At 37.6% G+C, this 18,792-nt stretch overlaps 2 protein-coding genes and 1 long non-coding RNA gene across 19 annotated transcripts in view; 1 reads left to right on the top strand and 2 right to left on the bottom strand.

The window, feature by feature from the left end:
- SNX14 (sorting nexin 14) overlaps positions 1–1,477 on the bottom strand; it is a 71,619-nt gene extending 70,142 nt beyond the window's left edge. For all 9 annotated transcript variants that reach the window (XM_060419576.1, XM_012182824.5, XM_060419578.1 and 6 more), the window contains exon 1: positions 1,191–1,477. In XM_060419576.1, the coding sequence (XP_060275559.1) occupies positions 1,191–1,330 (140 nt within the window). In that variant the 5' untranslated portion in view covers positions 1,331–1,477. The remainder of the gene's footprint in view (positions 1–1,190) is intronic.
- An 83-nt stretch (positions 1,478–1,560) lies between these two features.
- On the top strand, positions 1,561–6,014 carry LOC121820176 (uncharacterized). The gene is made up of 2 exons (XR_006060620.2): positions 1,561–1,958; positions 5,057–6,014. It is a non-coding gene; the product is annotated as an uncharacterized LOC121820176 (long non-coding RNA).
- A 9,162-nt stretch (positions 6,015–15,176) lies between these two features.
- Positions 15,177–18,792, bottom strand: part of SYNCRIP (synaptotagmin binding cytoplasmic RNA interacting protein) — a 30,011-nt gene continuing 26,395 nt past the window's right edge. For all 9 annotated transcript variants that reach the window (XM_027972447.3, XM_060419584.1, XM_004011296.6 and 6 more), the window contains one exon: positions 15,177–18,792. This exon is cut by the window's right edge. The gene's annotated coding sequence lies outside the window, so the exon portion shown is untranslated.

Below are 18,792 nucleotides of genomic sequence, written 5' to 3'. Positions count from 1 at the left end.
AAGTAAAGATGCCTGGACAAAACAATCATATAAAGTTGGCATATCTTTCATACTACACCTGTTTATCTGGCTTGAAATACTTTCCAGATGATAAAGTAAATAATTAATAGCTTCCACTCTCTTAAGGATTCCACGTCCTCCATACTCTTAAAATCATTTTACCATCACAAAGTACATTTTCCAATAACATTAATCGCAATTTAAACCTAGTATTATATAACTCAGAATCAACTAACTAGAAAGCAAAGCGACAAGGGAAGAAATCCAGCTTCAACACAACCCCAGGAAACGGTTATCTTAGAACAAAATCAATTTACCAAGTTTCATGCGAAAGTTTCCCCGATCTTATGCTTGGGGACCAATATCTCCAGATAAAGAGTAACGATGGCTGCACGCTCAGACTAAGAGGAAACATGCAGGTGTTATCGCTGACAACTGCCTCACACGTCTTTCCACCAAAAGCAAATCTGGAAATAATTCTCAAATAATTTCGCCTCTACTACCTATTTCATCGCTACCGCTTCTAGAAATAACAGAATGAAGGACATCGACCAGTTTAGTTCAGAGGCAGAACCTTCCGCTTTCAAAATGTCAACGAAATTAACCAATTTCACCTTTCAGTCTTCCCTTTAGAAATATTCTAGGGATGACAGTACTATTTTGCCTTCTGACTTCGAGGCAACAAATCTCTGCGGTGTTGTAACCAACACCACCACTCCTTTGAGGGAGAATGCCTAGGCTGGGATCGCTTCATATAGGGTGGGCGTGTGCGCCCGGGGCGGGGAGGAGCGAGGGGAGTCAGTCAAAAACAGACCGCGACCGGACTTTGCAACTCTCCTCCGTCAGCTGACCGGACCGCCCTGAAAGATTTTATTCCTCTGAAAAGCATAGACGACGGAAGCCCAGGTTTTAAGAAATGGGTGAAAACAAGGGAAGACTCGGGGCCGGGTGGTTGAGGTGGGAGGCCTTAGGACCCGGGGCACCCAAGCCCACCCGTCCGCACTTCCGGGCCCGGCGCCCCGCCCGGCTCCCCCGGGCCGCTCTCCCAGAGGCCCCCGCAGCTCGCCCCACGTCCCGCAGCTGCGCAGCCCGACGGTCCCCGCGCAGCGATGTAACACGGCCTGAGCCCGCAGCTTCGCGGGGGGTGGGGAGGAGGGCAGTGGCCGGCCGCCCCTGCGCCGCCGTCTTACCTGTTGAGGAGCAGGGAGGCGGCGCTAAGGCAGAGCAGCAGGAAGCAGAACAGCGGGTACTGGCGACAGATCTCGCGTCCCACGTCCAGCCGCAGACGCTGCTTCAGCTTCTCCCCCATAGTCCGCACCCAGGGCGCCATCTTCGTCGGCGTCGCTGAAGCTGAACTAAAGACTGAGGCCGAGGTCTAGGCGACCCCCATCTATCGCCCGCGTCTCCACCCCCCGGGGCAGGATCGCGGACCCAGACCGCCGGCGACCGGCGGACGGTCAGCCGGCTGCAGCCGCCCAAAGCCCCGCCCACGAGCCCCGCCGCGCGTGCGCCGCCACGCCCCCCGTCGGCCTGCGGGGACAGCCGCGAGATGTGTTCGACGTCAGTCGGCGGCGCAAGGCCCATCGCTTACCTCTCCGGTCTGGACCTCGCACCGGCCTCCAGCGGAGAGCCCCGTTCCCCGGCGGCGGACCCTTTGCAGAAATCGGGGGGAAGCTGCAGCACCCAGTAACTGCCTGTATTGCGGAGGAGAAACAGAAGGATGTGCCGGAGCACAGGAGAAATTGCAGCCCCCTGCAGCCACCGGGCCCTGCCTGCGGTACTCCCGGAGCTCGGGGCCGCTGGGGACTGTAGTCTCTGGGACGCGCCCCTGCAGCGCTCTGCACGCCTCCTCTCCGTAGTCTCCTCTCTGCGTGGGGACAGGTCCAAGCTTTGCGCGACGCCCCAAGGGGAGGAGGGGGGGACACCTTTCAGCCCTTATTTTGCACGGGCCGCGCGCGGTGAGTAAAACAACCCTGGAACATGGAAGAGTCAAACCCGCCGGGTCACCACGCTTGCGAGGAAGCACCTTTTACGTGCTCACGGGCGAGGTAGACTTCAGTGCACAGCAGCCCCGCAGACCTAACCAAAACGTGTGTTTAGGTGACACAACTTGGCAGGTTAAATCCGTCAATAGAGTCTCTTAGGGCTTTTGCTTTACCAAGTCATCACATTTCTCAATTTTAATTTCCTTTTTCTCCGCTACTCTGACAGATGCAGGAAGACAGTATCGTAGTAAAATTTATTTAGGCGGTGCTCTAAGCAGTTTACCCTTCACACGTTTAACTCCTGATATAGGTACTCTGGTTTCTCCCATTTTACGGCTAGATAACTGACATTACTAAGGCAGAAAGGAACTTGCTCAGAATCACACAGCTAGCGAAACCAGGCTTGCAACTATTCTAACTACAGAGCCGGTTTTCCTGCTGCGTTTTTTTCATTCTTGGGAGGGTGAGCCTCCGAAGTGCAGAGACAGAATGTTCAGAAATTATTTTTTTTAAACATAAAAAGGTGTATGGACAGCTTAATATGTTCCCATGTTATTCCGAAGGCGTGGGTCATCTTTAATTACGCATTGCTTCCAACGTAGCATCTATTAGTGCTATTTAATTTCACTGACGTTACTAACCTTGATCACAAATTATACACATTTCTAATCCTTTTAAGATCAACATCAATAAAATTGCTATATCAGACTAAGAACATGGTACAAACGCAAGATCCTATCTAGAATGGTTTACCAGTTCCACAATGGGATATAAAAGTATCAATTTCACCGATCATCTTTTGGTATTATTTAAACGCACATCATAAATATACACTGTAAGACTACTCTGTAACATTGTTGGAAAGCTTAGTGCTTTTAAAAAATATTTTGAGGTACATAATTAAATTTTCAGCTTTTTTTTTTTTTTGGTGTCATTTTAACTACCTATAACCCCTCTTGTTATTACCAAATTTTAAATTTTATTTTGTATTGGGGTATAACTAATTTTAACTAATTCACAATGTTGTGGTAGTGAACAGGTAAGGGACTCAGCCATAATATACGTGTATCCATTCTCCTGCAAATGCTTTCCCATTCAGGCTGGCACATAACATTGAGCCGAGTTCCATGTGCTATACAATAGGTCCTTATTGGTTATCCATTTTAAAGATAGCAGTGTCATGATCTTTCAAAAGTCCCTTCCCCCACCACAACCATAAATTCACATAACCCCTCATTTATATGAACATTCTAGGGCTAAACTGAAGTGTAAATAAAAGGTGTATGTTCAGTTAATCTACATGTATCAAGTGCCTACTGTGGACTTGAGTACTTTATACTTGGGTAAGTTACTTCATCAAACTAATAATATATTTTGTTCTTTCAAATTAGGCATCTTAACACCACCCAACTCCTTTCCCTTATGGTTTTCTTTGCAGGAGCAATTAGAATATAAGCTAATTAGACAATAGACACATTTAAATTTTCATATTGCTCTTATGCTCAGAAAAGGAAAAAGTAAAAAATTCCTGCTATAAGAAAACTATAAAAATCCAATCTAAAAGAAAAAAAAATTCCTATGGATCAGACTTATCTAATGAAGTAAAATTTTTACTCCATTAAATGTTTTTTCTTTACATTATGGCCTAGTATCCATGTCTGCTTCATGGATACCAGGCTCAGCTGGTAAAGAATCCACCCCCAATGTGGAAGACCTGGGTTCAATCCCTGGAGAAGGGAACGGTACCCACACTTCAGTATTCTGACCTGGAGAATCCCATGGACTGTATAGTCCATAAGCAACTTTTATTTCACTTCATCCAGGTCAGCAGTCATACACAGAGCTTGAGATTTTTTTCCAACTTTTTATTAAAAGATATGAACTTCCTAGGTGGTCCAGTGGCTAAGACTCTGCACTCCCAATGCAGGGGGCTAGGGTTCGATCCCTGGCGGGGCAGGGGGAGAGGCTAGATCCTACGTGCTACAACTAAGATCCTACATGCTGCGACCTCCGAAGCAGCCAAATACTAAACAAAAAAAGAGATATGAACTTCTAGTGAGGATATGGGATAGCCATAATCAATCTGGGTTCGGGAACCAGCTTCATCCTATACTAGCAGTTTCACTTAGCACATTTAACTTGGTGTATCTCAAACCCAATATCCTCAACTCTAAAGGTTACATTCCTCAGAAGTCTTTAAGAGATTAAACTGGGTAGAAAGTGGCTATTATTTACAATGCTTAATACAAAAAATGTTTATTTTATGGATTTATTAACATGACAAAAAAGCCAAACCAATTAGCTTTATTTGGATTTTAACAACCTAAAATGACAATGACATAAAATCAAAGCTGTGAGGTAGCTTGGAAACAAGTCCAGAAGTTTGTTGCCTGCCCTAGAGTTCTAGACCTGCACTGTGCTATACTGTAGCCACTATCCATTATCTTGCTATTGAACACTTGAAATGTGGCTAGTTTAGAGAGATGTGCTGTAAGTGCAAAATAGACACCAGGTTTTGAAGGCTTACTATGAAAACAAGAGTATAAACTATCTCAACTTTCAAAAGTTGATTACATGTTAAATGGTATTTTGGAAATAATAGGCTAAAAATTAACCTGTTTCTTACTTTCGCAATATACCGAGTAGAAAATTGCAAATATGGCTTGTGCTTTATTTCTAGACAGTGATACTAATATTAGTATCCAGACTAATATTAGTTGTGGAGAGACCTGACAATTAAAGGCAAAAACTTTTTTTATAAAAGCCAGTTATCACATATACTACTGGTACATTCTCAAACTATAAATAGTAAATAGTTACTAATGCATTCATCTAAAGGGCTCATAAACATCAAACTACAGTATCTCCATTTTAATGTTTATTAAATTAGCAAATAAATGTAAGGCACTGTACTAAATGTGGTGGCAGATAAAATGATTTAGATGCTTTCTTGCTGACCTCCAAAGGCTTACAGTCTAGTGAAGGAGACATGTCACCTAAGAAAAATAATGCATCATACAGGGCATATCTTTATATAAAGGCTGTAATAGCGCTTTTTTTTTTAATGACAGTTGCTGGGAAAGGAAAATTTTCAACTGGTTGATGATCAAGAAAGTCCTCTGGGAAGACAATAATTTGAACATACGAGGATTTATCTCTGCTTTCACTTAATTTTCAGAAGTGATGCAGCACAAGGCAAAGTATTTCAAATGCTTCAGAAATTTGAAAAGATGGTGTTGAGTACTTGAATCCCTTGTGACTAGGCCTACTTAACTCTGATGACCCTAAATATACACCAGATTTTAACTGTAGAGGGCCATTGTTTGTGTGGCATCTGAGTATGTAAGGGAAAGGATAGAGGAATACTTACTTACCCCTTGGAGCCATTTCAGCCTCTCCCTCTCACAGCTGCCTCCTGTGATTTGCAGTATGATCTCCTATCACAGGAATCTCAAAGCATCAACATTCTTGTTTTACCTTTTGTGGCATTTTTAATGTTCTTTTTAGTCTTCATTTTACATTTCCTATTAGCCTCATCTCCCTACAACCTATCCTTACGTGGATCAACCTCTGGACATGATAATACCTGTAAAAGGATTAATCTGCCTTCTATACCTCAAGTAATGTTCCCTTCATTGGTTTTCAAAAGAACTCATTACAATGGAGAATATGCAACTGAAGGAAGAGCATTAAGGGACTTTTCGATAGGAGTTCAAGACGTAAAAATGCAGCTACTTTCTTATTCAACCAGCCCCGACTTTTCTGTGCAGTCATGAAGACAGACATCCAACGATAAGATATCAGTAAGATATGAAGAACTACTACTTTACAGAACCAGTGGACCAAAGAAATACTCTCTGGGTAAAAGCTATCTAAGCTTGAAATTCTGAGCTGTCTCTTAGCACCAAAAATTAAACTTCATGTGTGTCATTTTATTTCTAAGGTATGTTGGAATAACCATCCTCTCAAACCTCACTTTGATGTTAATAGGTCATAACTTCAGAAAATATAAATTGATTAAAAACAAAATATAGTCACCTGCCTGTTGATAGGGTTTTCCAGGTAGCATCTGTGGTAAAGAATCCACCTGTCAATGCAGGAGATGGAAGAGACATGAGTTTGATCCCTGGGTTGGGAAGATGCCCTGGAGTAGGAAAGAGCAGCCCACCCCAGTACTCTTGCCTGGAAAATTCCATAGAGAGAGGAGTCTGACAGGCTACAGTCCATGGAATCAGAGTCGGTCAGGGCTGAGGTCAGGTGTACACACACCTGTTGGTAAATATTAAAGATTGGAAAAGGCCCTTATAATCTAATACTGCTATCCTTTGTATAAGATAGCCAATGTTTTCTTGTCTAACTAAGGTTTTTTAAAGTTAGTTTTCCTTTAAATAAGTAACACTCCACCTTATTTCTTATATTGACTAGACAATGGCTTTCATAAAAAGAAAAATGTTAACTATATTCAGATGTTTAAATATAGCTTTCAACTGACTTCAGTAACTTAAAAATATTTTGGGAAGCCTTTGTAATCATTCCTCTTATCTCTCAGTAGCTGTTTTCTAAAATATAAAAACAAAAGCATTTGCCATGGTACATATAAACCACCATGCAACTAGGGTTGGTTCAGAATTGTGAAGATCACTAATACTGGTACTTCAATTCTAGTAAGGTTGCTAACAAATAATTAAAATAGATTTTTATATTCCTTTCATATATATAGAAACTACTGTATTTGGTCAACTGAATCCAATTAAAAATATTTTTTAAAAAAACCACAACTCCATACAGTATATCTAAATAGAAATCTTGAACAGTTAAGTAATTTTGGAAATTTTTATTGAAACAATTTTATTTGAAAATTATTCCTATATAATGAGTTACCATTTAGGTTTTTTTTTAGCTCAGAAGAACACATTTCAAAACAGTCTGAATTCTGAGCATTATTAAAGTAATATGGCCTACATGCTTAGATTTTGTGAAAACAGTTCGAGATATGTATTTATTCAATATAATTGAATTATCCAGATGTTCAGTGAGCAATTCTCTTCCGTTTCAAAAAAAAAAAACCACCAACCCATGTAACTTAAAAAAAAATACAGCTCACTTTCAGTTCTGTATCTCCAAAGACTAAGAAAGCTTCTCCAAGAATGCACAGAAACACTGATGGCAGGGTTGGAGCAATTTTTATAAAGCCTCAGAGATAAGAGACAAACAACAAATAACACCTACCTAAATAGACCTTTACATGTACTGGATTTTCAAATGTTGATAATACTTCATGTATTATCCCTAAATTAGTTAAGCCTATTTACTCAAGCTCTGCCAAGTTTCATAGCCTTTTACCACTGACAGCACAAGTGCTTAGCTTGCTCAGTCACGTCTGACTCTGCAACGCCACGGACTGTAACCCGCCAGACTCCTCTCTCCACGGGATGGATTCTCCAGGCAAGAATACTGGAGTGGGCTGTCATTCCCTTCTCCAGGGGATCTTCCCCACCCAAGGATCGAACCCTAGTCTCCTGCATTGCATGAGTCACCAGGGAAGCCCCATAAAGCAGCCTATGAAACTGTTATTGATAACAGCAGAGGATGGGAAATGGTAATGAACACGAACACTGTTGACAGAAAATGAATCTGAAGGATTGTAGCAACAGTAAATATGACTTTAATGTTTCTGAAGATTCTTCTTGCAATTATGAAGCACAGAAATACCATATTTGCAAATATTGTCAGATTAGAGTTACCTTCAAGCAGAAGTTGATAAATTTGGGGTTTTGACTTACACATAAATAGCTGTTACAAACCAGCAGCACAAGCAGTGAAGGGGAAAAAAACAGCTAATGGCCTTGTATTAGCTCCAGAGAGCCAAGATTTTTGTTGTTCTAACTACATGTTCCTCAGGGATACTCTGTGATCATTTTAATTCACCTGCAGCGAGAAGACTTTACTTTTCGCTGAAGAGGATTTCTGAGCGCTTGGCTTAGAAGGGTAGGGTGGGGACACCCATTAGTAAGATACCAGAAATGTGAAGTGCACCAAAGAAAGACAACGCTAGCAGTTTGTTTACAAGGCAATATCAATGGAAGGTTAAGACTAGAAGGATGAGCTCAGGCCAAATTATAAGATTTTAATTTACATGTTTGGCTTGCAGTTTACTTCTACTAGACAGTGCTATTGTAGAAATAGATATGGAAAGTGATTATAATGTGCCACTTATAAATGTGGAACCACTTTAAAGTATTTATAAATACAAAGTTTAGTCAGACAACTTCTCAAAGGGTATAGTAGGACCTGGATAGAAGATTTTTAGGCTTATTCAGTAACAAGCCATCAAATGTAGCTGTGTGGTAAGTTAACAGTATATAACCACTGACAGAGCAAAGCACTCTATCATGTACAGCAAAGGGCTGAAAAGGCAAACCTGCATATAACACAAATTAATCAAGTCCTGACATTAAAGCAGAGCAGGAGTCCACACAGATGTGACATGAAGCTGCAAATAACAGTTGAGATCAAGGAAACAAGTATAGAAGGAAAAAAGGGCAATAAAACAGGTAAGAACAAGATAGTCACAGAGAGAACCAGCAAAGCACCAAGGAAACTTTTCAAGGAGAGTGATTCAGGGTGTTAGAAAAGTGAAAGCTTTGGGGGGACTTTCCTAGAGGTCCATGGTTAAGACTCTGCGTTTCCAATGCAGGGGTGGAGGGTCCGATCCCTGGACAGGGAGCTAAAACCTCACATGCCACACAGGGAGGCCAAAAATTTTAAAACCTTTTTTTCCAAACCCTTTTTGGTCGTACAGTGCTGCTTTGGGGACCTTAATTCCCTGACTATGGATCGAACCCAAGCAGTGAAATTGCCAAGTCCTAACCACTGGATCATTAATTCCTTAAAGCTTGTAAAAAATATATTTCCTATTGGGCTACTGGTATCCTGTGAACAGTTCTTAAAAATAGAGGGGAGAGGAAAATCAACTTAAGAGTTATCATTCCCAAACCACCAAGCTCCCTAGGAAAAGGTGCAATAAAATGCTTCATTCTGACAATAAAACATTAATACATGATATTAAAGACAGTTACTGGGGATGGGCAGGAAGAGATTGCTGATGCTTACAAGAACATTTACACTCTATAATTTCTAGAAAATATATAAATCAGTATCAGTAGTAAAGCAAATTTGGGAAGCTAGTTTGGCAGTTACACTGTCTTCTGTGTCCTGATCAGGTTAACAGCCTTAAACCAAATGAGTTTTGCCAAGAATTTCAGAACTGAGAGCCCATAAGTAAATGAACACTAATTCTAAAACTTTAAAAACACAAGTTATTAGCACAAAAAAAGTAGACTCATATTGCTCATTTTGACTGATATCTGTTACAGAGGTTGACTCTAAACTAGTAAAATGTTAAGAGTAATTTAGGGAATTTGGGGTAATTTGAATAATGCTCTGTGAACTATATAGGGCTTGATAGTTTTCTTCCTCAGAACATACAGCTTTAAATTTTTTTTTAAAAAAAGCAAATTTGTCCTACCCTTTCTCAGATAACAAGTAAAATAAAAATGTGCCAAGAAATGTTCATAACATATAAGGTATTACAGGGCAAATGATCAGTAATGTACATTTCCTGTATTTTATAAAATTAAGAGCCTTCACAAAAAAATGTGTAAATGAAGCAAAAAAATCCTCTAGGGAGAGTATTTTTTTAAAACACAAGTTGTATCTCATAGAAGAATGTAAGCTTGCAAAATAGTGGGTTGGCCAAAAAGTTCGTTTGTGTTTCTCTGTAAAATCTTGGGGGAAAACTCAAACTTTTTGGCCAACTCAACATCATAATTTAACAGCATCTCTTTTTACAGAAAACTTAGAACCAAAGAAGTTATATGTATGTGTGCTCATAGTTCCTTTCATTAAATGTCACAATGATTTAAGAAAAAAATACCATTTTTCACCTAGAACTTTTGGGGAAATAAGGAAGTATCTATTAAGTCATTGGATTGTGAGACAGTCTTTTGCTTTAACAACCTATACTTCTCTAAGTTTATATAAAAGTGAATACAACACAGGCTACATCAGTCTTACTGGAATGTGAAAGCCACTATAAAATGCAAGAGATTAGTGGGTCTTATCTCCATCACTTTTAAAGAATCTAGGTACACTAGCTGAAAACTTAGCCAAGATTTTTGGTATCCAAAACCCTGAAAGTCAGTCTCTCTCTTGATATCAACTAAGTAATATTTAATATAATAAAACCTATTAAAATGGCTTTAAGGGGGAGCTCCCTGGCAGTCCACTGTTTAGCATTTGGTGCTTTCACTGTCATGGCCTGTGTTCAATCCCTGGTTGAGAAACTTAGACCCTCCCAAGTCACATAGTGCAGCCAAAAAAAAAAAAAAGTTTCAAAGTATTAAAAAAAGGTTTAAATACTTGGAAGAGGTCCTTAAGAACAGGCAAAAGGATCTAAAATGTTTCAATTGCCTTAAGTGGAAAAATTTGTTTAAGGATTTAGACCCTCTGATCAGCAGACAGGATATGACAAAAGTGTAAAAAAATATTCTATAAGTAGGTTAACATGGACTCTCACCAAATCCCAGAACATCAAGTTTGGAAAACGTAGGTTTGAGAGAGCCCTGCCAAAATATGGATTGTAGTCTCGTTAACTGGTAAAAGAACATACAGGAAGGTACGCTGTATTAAATGTAAATGGATGGAGGAAAAAAAAGAAATGGGAGTTCCCTAGTGGTCTAGTGGTTAGGATTCAGCTCTTTCACTGCTTTGACCTGAGTTCAGTCCCTGGTCAGGAAACTGAATCCACAGGCAGAGCTTAAAAGAAAAAAAAAAGGTTAAAACTAAACAATGCTGAATGAGTGCTTCTTCCATGTTCAGAAACTGTATGCTTAAATAAAACCTATTATACTATTACCCCCCAAAAGGTCTTGCAAAATAATCTGCTTTGCCCAGTTAATAATGCCACTAAATTTGCAACCTTAGTCACAAAATGTCTTCTATATACCCATTAGCATACTAGGTGCTGTTCTCTTTTCAAGTAGGATTTATTCAAACTTTTCCTAGACAATTTAAAAGAGCTGTGATATAGATTAAACTGATTTATTCTAATAAGTCCAAGATACTATACACCATGCTGTTGTATTTTACTTACTTCTATTTTTAAACTGACTTTAATTTCAACAAATTAAAAGATGAACTGACACTGTTCATTTTGCAATCAGAGGACTATAAGAAAAGCAGCCAATTTTCATGGGAAAGATGAGTGACAAAGAAAAGGCAAAACCTCAGGCTTTCAAGAATGGAAAAGGGAAGAAATTTATGTGCCTGAGGGTTGCAGGCCTGTTTTCAGGGTCTACCCCTCTCCTCAAAGCAAATAACTTGCCTAGGAGGAGTCTATGTCCCTACAATTGAGCACTCTTTTCTGACACTGGAGAGGTAAACTTGCTTGCCTGCCAGCTCCCAAGGAAACGAAAAAAGGCGTTAGCCCTTGTGTTCTCACACACACAGAACTTAGTCAGCTGTCTCAGTGGGCAGGCCCAGAACACCAGGTCACTTTTATCAATCTTTCTTCCATATAATAAATACAAAAAATACAGTCACCAAACATTTGAGAAAAATCAAAAAAGCACAGAGAAGTGAAGTGTTTCAATGCATTCTATTACAAACTGGTTATCTTTCCAAAAACCTACAGATTTCAAGAGTGAGCAACAGTCCACATATAAATAAGAGGAGCCTGCTCTACTGCTGGAATTTAGCCAATAAATGGTACTGGGAGGAAAAGTTAGTAACAAAAAAGTATAGTTAATAGGAATCGGGAGATTTGGGAGATTAGTAAGTAGTGTGTGCTGTTTCATCAAACAGTAAAGGACAGATACTGAAACAGATGTAGTAGTAGTAGCCTAAGTGTAGTCTGAGTAATGACAGTAATCAATTGAACTAGCTTAGCGGAGAGGAAAAAAGGACTAGAGGAAGCCAAATGTCTCACATGGGGTTTTAAAAAAGAAACTGCTTAAACTTAGTAATTGAAAGACATGAGGTTAACTAAAACCTAAAGACAGGAGTCATTCATCTGTTAACTGATTAGGGTGTGAGCAGAGACACAGACTTTCATTCTGCGCTGTGTCTTGTTTTCCAGGTACAGGTTTTAAAATTTTCCTTTGAAGGACTATCAAGTTAAAATATCAACTAAGCACATTTAAGCATAAGTACCACCTTTAATCCATCACTACTCAAACAAGTAGGTATATATAGTTGAGGAAATGCCTTAAATTCAGAGCCTCTTGTCTTCTCAAAGGAATTTAATTTTGAACCAGCAACCAACTCTAAGGTTCATATTAAGACTTTTCATACAGATGTATAAAAATTTTTTTAAGTATGGATTACTCTTAGTAACAGTTGTTTCACTATGTTAATGTATAGTTACCTAGCTTTGAAACTTTTCTCTAGTTTGACTACTACTTTCCAAAGTACTCTACATAAGAACTTTATACAAACTTTATGGACTCAAAACTAGACTTGTAAGCAGAACAAGAACTCAATCTTGAAGTACCCCTTCCTCATAAACATAAATATAGATGGGACTTGGTAGGCCAATACTTTTTTGTTCAGCAGTTGGGAATTAAACTGAATACCAGCATGAAGAAAAATTGTTGGGCTAGGCTGTCTTGATAGATAGATATAAATCCCACAGCCAACTGCTCCCTTCAAGACCTTTTTAAGGTCAAACAACTTAAAATATGGATCTTCATGATCTTAATTTGCCTTAAAATTCAGTATTCCATGTTAATTTTTAAAAGCTTTCCATGTTGTAAGTGGCTCAAAATTTTCAATTCCTTTTTCAAGTTAACAAGCCACAATTAAGCCAAATCCAGCCTAATAAACTAAACTGAAAATTCATTTCCAAACTAAAAAATACTTTGAGAAGTATTTTTAAATGCCTGTCTAGCACCATTAATTCGGATTTCCCTGCCTTGGAAGGACTTCTGTTCTAGAAGGCAAAAGAAACCCCACACACTGAAGAACTAATTAATTAAACAAGTACTGGCAGTAATTTAAATAGACTGATCAAAGACACTGAGCAGCAGAACGGTTAAGCCACAGAATCCACTGTTGGGCGCTTAACTGCTGATACTGTCTGTCCTAACACTAAATGGATTGTCAGGAAACCAATGAAGATTTAACATGTAACTTTAGAATAAAAGTTTTCCACCATGTTTTAATTCTATTTATAAATGAATTGGAAGTTAGGCAGGGTTCCTAAAAGAAATTACACCTGTCAATGTTGAAGGAATCCTAGGAATTCAACTTCTGCAAATTCATGTGAATTTTTACTGTTTCAAGAAGTTCTACCAAAACTACACTGTATATAACACGTGCCTGTGGCTGCAGAGAATTGAAAAGTGTACTCCATTAATTTTTGGATGACCTTTGACATGTTGTTCATTTATTTACCTCCAAGCTCATTCCAAATATTAAATATACTAAGAAACAGTATGTATGCTTTTCTAATTTCTCCTGATGTGTCAAATAGAGCAATTCTAGAGGCCTAACTCCTGACTCCTCCCAATTAAAGCAATATAAATACCATTCATAGTATTTTTAACTATAAAAATAGTTTTTAAACTATTCTCTTGAAAATGAAGTCATTAGAGAATTTTTTAAACTCATGACTTTTTAAACAATTCTGTGTTCAAATGACACAGTACTGGCATTTTCTAATTCCCATTAAAAAAAAATCAGGACATAAGTTGAAATGCAAAATTGTGATACAAATGGCACGACTAATCAAACCTCTTCATCTCATTTCAAAGTATACAATACAGCCACACCAGATGTTAGAACTCTTCTGATGTCATGGTATGTGTCTACAGCTGGAAGATCGGATTTTGTAATGTGCAACTCTTCTACACATTTGTTACTATATTGTGAACACAACCCTAATCATGTTTTCTTAATCTGTGGTTATGTCTGGTCCACATCAAAACCTTTGTCCTTTGCCTTGTAGTAGCAGTAACTGGTAGTTCATAAATGACTTTAAATGTCAATTCCCTTAGGTATCCCCAAAATAAGTTAGTATTTGGCATCACAGAATCCTTTCAGAACTAAAGTCAAGAAATGACCATTTAAGAACATTACAGATAGCAACTTCAGATTAGAACTTGTTTTAAACCACTTTACAAAGGAAAGAAAATCAGATATTCACTGAAGCTTATGGTAAATTATTCTAAAATTACCTTATCTTGATTCTATTTGCTTGTGTTAAAAAAACATTTTCGGAAACTACACTTGAAGACACTAATTTCCAAAATGGTTTATTGGAACTTCTCCCCCATCCAGAAAGTCTGTCAGCAGTCTTGATTACCAACAAAAAAAGTGCTAGTTTGGCATCAGCACAGGGAGTCAAATAGGCAATGTAAATGGTTTTCAAAATCCTCTAGTAGTGTTTAAGAATTTTTCAGGTATAAAATTTCCATGACTGTTCTGAAATGACAAAAACTTTTTTCAATCATCAGTATAAACTTTAGTAATCATAACACAAACTATTAAACTCTGTACCTAAAAGGATCTTCATGAAGTGAACAAAGCTATCACCCTCCCACCAAGAAATTCTAGGGCTGAGCCAAAATCTCCAGAATGTATTTACAAGTTCCCCATTCTTTGATAATGACTTGCCAATTTTGCTTAATGAAACACCATTTAAGCTGAATTCACCTACCTAACCTCATTTGCACAGTCACCTAAATGTACATTAGAGCAAAAGTTTGTTCACTCCCCTCTCCTGTATTACTTACTACCTCAATTACTCATTTCCAAACCTTCAAAGAGTGATAAGAAAATGGAACGCTGAATGGTGGGGGTATGTTACCAGAAAAGCAGAACCAAATTACCATTAACTTCTTGAGTCCACTGGCATGTGTGTGACCAGAGTATTTTCATTAATTAAAATTAAGTGGAGACCAACACTATACATTTATCCTATACATCATCTCCCTATCATGTGCTTCAATTAGGGATCTTGGGGAATCTGTTTTGGTATTACCGTTGGCTAGTTATTTTGAATGTATGGATAATTAAAAGACGAAAAGACCCCTAAAGATTCCAAGTGTCTATTTTAAAAGCTGTTAAATGAAAAACGATGAAATGGAGGACACCCACAATAATTCTTGGACTCCTGGAGATCCTAAGACATGCTACAAAAATAGGTCTTTATTCTTAGGAAAATATAGTCAGAGCTAGCTTCCTTATGCTATACATAAAATCTTAACATCAGAGGCAGTACAGATAGTACAGATAGTTTTTGAACTGATCTCCAAACAAGCACAAACCCACTACGTTGAAAAGAACAGGTAATTTTGAGGTTTTTGGCAAAAGACAGTACTTCACACATCTAATCCAAATCAAAGAGCCTGCAGACAGTTTTCAGTGAAATAAAAGGAATGAAATAAATATAATTTCTACAGATAAATATATGTAAGAGAATTTAAATAAGCTAACAGAACTAATTTTTTTAAATAAAAGTACTAGTCAGGTACAAGCTTTTGTTTCTCAATGCCAGACTTCTAGATGTTTATCAGACTACTGTTAATATCATTAAAAACCTAATCTTGGGCCAGGGCATTAGTTTTAATACTATTTTGCATTCGTAAAAAAGATTTTCTTTCAACTGAATGCTCCTGGCCCTGAAAAATATTTTAGGCATATTACTGAAGGCAGACTGTGGTACTAATAAAACTTGTATCTTAAGTACTTTTTTAAAAAGTGACAGACAAAAAAGTCCATCCACTAATTTGCCCACAGTTAAAAATGTCTTTGAACGTTGGCTGATAATTAGCATCTTAAGAAAAGTAGTGGCATGCCCTATTGAGTGGTATGACTGAGTAATTAATACTACACTTTAAAACATATCCCCACAAGTCTGTTCATTTTATGTATTGTTATTTCTTGATTCATTTTAAACCCACCACTGAATTCCTATGGTCAGATTGAAAGTTTATGGTATATATCACTGGGGAGAAAATGACCATGGTGGGTATTCTTAAAGTTTTAGGAACTTGAAATCTTTTACTCTAGGGGGGTAGCTCCCTCACCTAAATGCAGAAGTCCTACTCTGTAATTTCTCCCCTTAAACAGACTATATGTCATGCCCTGTTTGGTCTTTTTTCCTATGTTTCTGAACAGTGACTTTTGGCTTAGCAGTCAAAACAGCTGTCCTGAATGTGACAATTTTGCACATCTAGCATGATATTCACCCTCATTAAATCTTTTCAAATAGATTCATACAAGTGAATACCCGAGGTCACCCCATCAATCCATTCCTATGCATGCTATTCCTATTTTATCATGAAGAAAGTGTAAATCATTAAATCAGACTTGCAGTCATTGGTAGATTTCTCATGATGCTACAACAATGGCCGTCATGAGTGTGCAACCGCTTTTTGTGCTAAACCCCCCATTTATTTCTAACATCTGATTCAATCACAATGCTGAAAAACTTTCCACAAAATGCATGGTTGGGAGAATATATCTAACACAATTTTCTCACAAAGCAACTTTCTGAAAACTGATTAACTAAAGTGATGATCACTTTTGATTGCCAAGTAGTCTGCAGAAACAAAATCTTGCGTCTGCTTTGGTTAGGTAACTCAAGTTTGTTTTGTTATTTTTCAACAATCAGAATGCTTTAAGGATACATTTTCACCCCAAGGAAGGGACTTGATTCTTGGATTTAAGACCCATTCCTTGACAATTATATACAAAATTTCTTTTAACTTGTCATCTATCCATTCTTTGAAGCTGTCAAAGCCAAGAACCCATAAACAAATCACAAATATCAATAACCTACATTAGTTAACATTCCCCTTTTTTAACATGTTGACATTTTCACTAAAGGATTAGTTATTTTTGCATTTCCATTTCTCATATCCCATGACATTCCATAAAAATTGCATTATTGCTTTATAGGCCACACAACATTCAAAAGTATGTTTATATGCATTGCCTGTTTTCCTTGATCTGATAAGAGTTTGATACTGATTTTACTACAGAAATTTAAGTTTGAAAATACCAGTTAGTATTTCTTCTCAGTACTTAATTGTTCACATCACTAATCACTACATGCATATTTAGCTCTGATTATATTGCTCAAAAACTGCACCCATTATCAGAACAGTGCAAATGATTATTTAATTTTAAAAGTAATTATAATGGCTTAAATTCAAAGTTAGTCAAATGAACACTGTCAAGTAATTTCACTTGAGTGTGTATATATTTAATCACCACTGTTTACATTACCCATCAATTCGTCACAAATTTTTTTAATATCAGTTTTTCCTCCCAAATCCCCAAACTAAGAATGCCAAATAGTCTTGGAAACCCACAGCTCCATATTTTAATATTTTCTTAAGAACACATTTGTGAACTCACAAAAATGTTCATCTTTCAACTTTGACAATGCAGCTCTTACTTAAGTCAAACAAACCTGTTCTAAAATCCCAACAAATAATTCTGAGAATTAACTTAAACACCTTGACAGTGTCCCTTAAAAAGGGTATGACAGTAAAGTGCCAATAGGCATGGCAATGACCTCTTTGATGGGATCATTTAACTCCTTGGACCTGGGAAGTGCCAGCACCAAGGATTACACTGAGATTCAATTTTACTGAAGGCTACATTTAGTTTACCCACTTTCCACAACCTATTACTCATTTTATGTTAGAATGAAATGTAAATGTTTTGTGTAGCCCTCAAACTTACACTAAGATTTGAGAGATGTACTTTAAAAAAGCACGGGGTAATATATAAAATCAGTGGCAAAAAGTTTCATTAAGCACCAGGAACTAATTTTTGTCACCCCATACTCATTTTGTAGGTAATGTTTCAATAACCGGCAAGGCACATTTACATATATTCCAATGAATACTTATTGACAAATTTTAAATTACACTCTATGTCCCAGCTATCCCAGTAACTGACATACAACATACTAAAATGGTTTATTAAGATAACATAAAAAACCAATTAATGTGAAACATACAGGCTATTGGCAACCACTATCTAAAATTATGTTAAGTACAAATAAACATACTGAAATGTGTGCATTTCTAAGTTTTTAAACCAGAATATTTCTATACTAACACACATTTATATTAATGACACATAAAAAAAATAAAAACTTTATTACAAAAATAAGTTACACTCGCCTCCAGCTTACAGTATAAAACAATTTTATTTGCAGGAATGCAAAAATGATTGTTTGCCATGAGCATTTTGAACATATGACATGTCTAATTTTCTTGTTAAATTTGCATTTACTGGGGAAACTGGTGTGTATAAAACCTTAATTAAGTATAAGCTCTGATCTTCATCATGGTGCCTATTGGGTATGTGATATAACTGCAGTATCCCTTTGGGGAAGGGGAAAAGGGATTTCTTTATACCAAGTCCTAATTAAACTATAATTTCACTTTTGACTTTAAGCTATCGATTTAGGACTTGGCAAAAAATTTTGAGGGTGATTCAATAGAGGATGCTTCACCACTGAACACTCACTGTCATCAAGGTGCTTTAGAAAATTAAAAACATAGCACAAATGATTGTACTCTATTCTACAAGTTATCATGACCTGCATAAGAAATGGAAAGCTGATTCACATTTTTGCAGTGATCAGCAGTAAGAAATGCACTAATGAAACATACCTTTTACCTAAAAAGCTAAACTACAGCCATATACTAATTTCTATGATTTATGAAAAAACTTCAAAATATCCAAATGTCAGGCTTTGCTGTACAACTGTCAGTTTTAGTCT

This window comes from Ovis aries, chromosome 8 (assembly GCF_016772045.2).
Source record: "Ovis aries strain OAR_USU_Benz2616 breed Rambouillet chromosome 8, ARS-UI_Ramb_v3.0, whole genome shotgun sequence".
Classification (NCBI taxonomy): Eukaryota; Metazoa; Chordata; class Mammalia; order Artiodactyla; family Bovidae; genus Ovis; species Ovis aries.
Note: the sequence above shows the minus strand (reverse complement) of the source record. Positions and strands in the feature narration are given on the sequence as shown.